Source organism: Gekko japonicus, unplaced genomic scaffold (genome assembly GCF_001447785.1).
Source record: "Gekko japonicus isolate JY-2015 unplaced genomic scaffold, Gekko_japonicus_V1.1 scaffold953, whole genome shotgun sequence".
In the NCBI taxonomy this organism is placed as follows: domain Eukaryota; kingdom Metazoa; phylum Chordata; class Lepidosauria; order Squamata; family Gekkonidae; genus Gekko; species Gekko japonicus.
The window spans coordinates 579,321-582,753 of NW_015161979.1; the positions used below are offsets into that span (position 1 = coordinate 579,321).

Here is a 3,433-nt window from a genome sequence, read left to right on the forward strand (position 1 = left end):
GGCGCCACAGTGGGGCGTCTCCGGGCTGCAGTACGTTGGGAGAGGGATGGCAGAGCCGAGCGTGGCTGGAGGGGGGGGGGAGGCGGGAAGAGCATGGCTGCGCGCACGCCATCTACAGAGCCCAGAAGGAGACTGAAGACAATTGGCAGTGAGTCAGCATTTTGCAGTGGCAAAGGCGTGAGTCAGCAGGGGGAAGGGAGTGACTCAGCAGAGGGGAAGTCAAGGTGACCCTGGCCGCGCACAGCCCCCCCCCGACGGCCCCCCCCCTGGGGAACCTTTCCTTTCTTTCCCCAGGAGCAAATATTATCGTGTTTGGGGTTTTTTTTTAAAGGAGAAAACAACAGGGGATTCTTTTAAAAAAATTAATTAGGGAAGCGTAAGCCTTCAGAGGCTGCGGCCAGAGCGACAGCATCCGAGGCAGGGGCTCTTCACGTGTGCACAATGTGAGGGCAGAGGCAGAGTCCAGGGATGAAGGGCATGTGTGGATAAGCACCAGTGCCTTCCGGCAGATCCATTGGCACGTGCTCCACTGGCAACCGTGGGGTGGGCACCTGTGGCGGCAGTGGGCATGGGGTCCCGCTCTCGGGCACTCTGTTTCGAAGGAGAGGCAGGCGGCCATGGTCGAGGGGTCTGGGCGGACTCAATCCTTTGGAGTCAGGCAGTTAGGGCCCAAGAGACCGGAGTGGAACTTACTTGCAGCTCTCATGGGAGCACCTGGGCAGGCGCCGCAGGGGAGCCATTGGTCGCGAAGAGCAGACGCTGCCTCCTCCCCTGGCTCTTTGCCTTCCCTGACAGGCACACTTGGCCCTGGAGTGTCCCTCCGCCCCCGCAGTCCCCCGTTAATTCAGCCAGTCCTGCGTGGCTCACCCTCTGTCACTCTCTCCTCCTCCCCACCAACAGGTGAATAGCAGCATGCAGACGGTCAACCTGAAATCCCGCCACGATGCCAGCCAGTGAGTATCAGTCAGTGCTCCCTCTAAACTGTGGAGCCTTGTGAGCCAAAGTTCTACTTTGTGAGCTACGGGCATTAAAGTTCTGAGCAAGCAATTTTGCTACTGCATAAATTCGTGTGCTCTGGAGCCATCCTTCCTGAGCTGAGACAAAAATCTGTGAGCCGGAGGCCAAAAAACTGTGAGCCAGCTCACACTAACTCAGCTTAGAGGGAACATTGGAATCGGGGGGGGGATGACCCGTACTTCCTTCTGTGTGATTTTGAGGATGGGGGGGGGGGCATCGCCTTGGGTTCTGCAGCCATCGGAGGTTTCTCGCCCAGCTGCCTGAAACAGGGCCTTTTTTAGCAACCCCCCCACCCCCACCCCGAAATTCACTCCCGAGGGAAGTTCTACAAATTAGGGTGTAATTTTAAGGTCGGGAGAGCGAGCAAACTTCCTTCTGGAGAAACTCACTTTGAGCATAGTGTTTTGGTGCTCTCGTGATTGTTTCTAGGTTGTTTTTTTTCCCCTTGGGGAATTTTTCAAGGCATTTGTTGGGTTTTGTCCCACCGGTTCCTTTTGAGCCAGCCTCCCCCCCAGGAATTCGTCCTCGAAAGCCGCTCGTACACACATCCTTTGATGAACTCGCCCTCCCATTTATGGGACATCAGCCTGAAAGGAGACAACCACACCCCCCCCCCCCCGGGGCTCTCTTGGTGCCGTCAAGTCGCAGCCGACTTATGAAGACCCCTTATGGGGTTTCAAAGGCAAGGAACGAGCCAGCAGTGTTTTCCCCCCATTCCCCGCCTCTGCATAGCAACCCTGGCGTTCCTTGGGGGGGTCCCCCATCCAAGCACTCACCAGGGCTGACCCTGCTTGGCTTCTGAGATCTGATGGGATCGGGCCAGCCTGGGCCACCTCTGTTAACAACTTGAAATAAACGTCCCTGCTTTGTTTGTCCGGAGACTGTTTTCATTACTCTAGGCAAAGGTACGTGTTGTTTCATTGCATGGATGTGTTTTGTATTTTCTCCCTGGGCTGTATGATCTAAATAAGGAAGATGGCGTAGTGTAGTTGTTAGAGTGTTGGAGGAGGAGTGGAGAGTCCGGGTTCAGAGCTCACAGAGGCCAGCCCGGCACACTTGGCCTGATCTTATCCCACAAGGCCATTGTGAGGCTACAATGAACGAGGAGAGATCTGAATTCCTTGGCAGAAGGGGTGGGGGTAATGCGATAGATCAATTTACATTCCTGTCGAGACCTCTCCGCTGCAATTCGAATCTGTCTTTGGGCATTTCCCCAGATTTAAGAACATAAGCCGGGTTGGATCAGGCCAATGGCCCATCCAGTCCAACACTCCATGTCACACAGTGGCCAAAACTCAGGGCCCGTCAGGAGGTCCACCAGCAGGGCCGGAACTTCTGAGAGACGTAGCAGAAAACTTTTCTTTTTCCTGAACTGGAATTGGAGGCGGTAGACTTTGCTGTTACAGCTAGAATGGGCTCCTTTCAGACTGAGCAGTGGTTATCAGCCCCCTGGGGAGCCCCACCCCATGCCTCTGCTCATGTACCGATCTGTGAATATCTTGTTACTGAGAGGAGGTTGTGCAAGAATAGTGACTCCTGCAGTGCTGCGACAGCCAGACTCTCCTGAAAGTAGATAGCTCTGTAGCACCTCTGCATTCCAGAATCATTGGATCGTTCAGTCCCTTCTGACACAGAGGGATAACAGAATTGTACATGTCCGCACCAGCAGAGGCTGACGGGAGATAGACATGGCCCAGTGATGGGCAGAGAGATGCCGGGAAGGCCCTGGGGCATTTATGGCTGTGTTCTCTCAAGAGCCGCAAACCACTGGATTCATTTCTTACAGCACAGAGACCGGGAAGTTATGGCTGTAGCATCTTATCCACATCTTAATAAGAGGTTATGTTTTTGAATGGTGCTGTGAACAGGAGAGTTTTCTTTGTAGTGGGGAGCAAGTCCTGCCTCTGATTGTGATTGGCTTAGCTCCTCTGATGTCACAGAATGGCAAGGGCAGCCGTGCACAAAGGGGACGGGAGAGCCCTGAGAACTAGAACTCCGTCTCATTAGGACACTGGCTATGGGGCTTTTGAGCCTGGGACTTCCGCACCAAAGTACGCCGTCTGTTGGTTCTCATTCCATCTCAGAGTGGTCTCTTACCCCCCCCCCCCCCGCCCCACCTCGTCATGTTTGCCCTCAGGAAGCCTGACACGGTGAAGCAGAAAAATGCCTTCCCACCCAACTTCATCCATTCCTTGGACTCGACGCACATGATGTTGACGGCTCTGCATTGCCACAGGTATGGAAACTGCGCATAGAGGGGGTACAAGCTGGGAACTGGTCATGAAGTGTGGAACCAAGGTGAAGGGGGGGGGAGAGTACAGAAATTTCTCTCAGCCTCTTAAAACCTCCCCCCTTCAGGGCTTTGGGGGGCGGGTTTTGAGCGGCCTAATCTGCCTTCCGTGTCTGGTCTCCCTCT

General features: G+C 54.7%; 1 protein-coding gene across 1 annotated transcript in view; it reads left to right on the forward strand.

Annotated features, from left to right (window-relative positions):
- Nucleotides 1–3,433, forward strand: part of POLRMT (polymerase (RNA) mitochondrial (DNA directed)) — a 49,618-nt gene that overhangs the window by 36,342 nt on the left and 9,843 nt on the right. Inside the window, exons 16-17 of the mRNA XM_015429761.1 lie at nucleotides 901–953; nucleotides 3,155–3,253. Coding sequence (XP_015285247.1) covers nucleotides 901–953; nucleotides 3,155–3,253 — 152 coding nt within the window. The remainder of the gene's footprint in view (nucleotides 1–900; nucleotides 954–3,154; nucleotides 3,254–3,433) is intronic.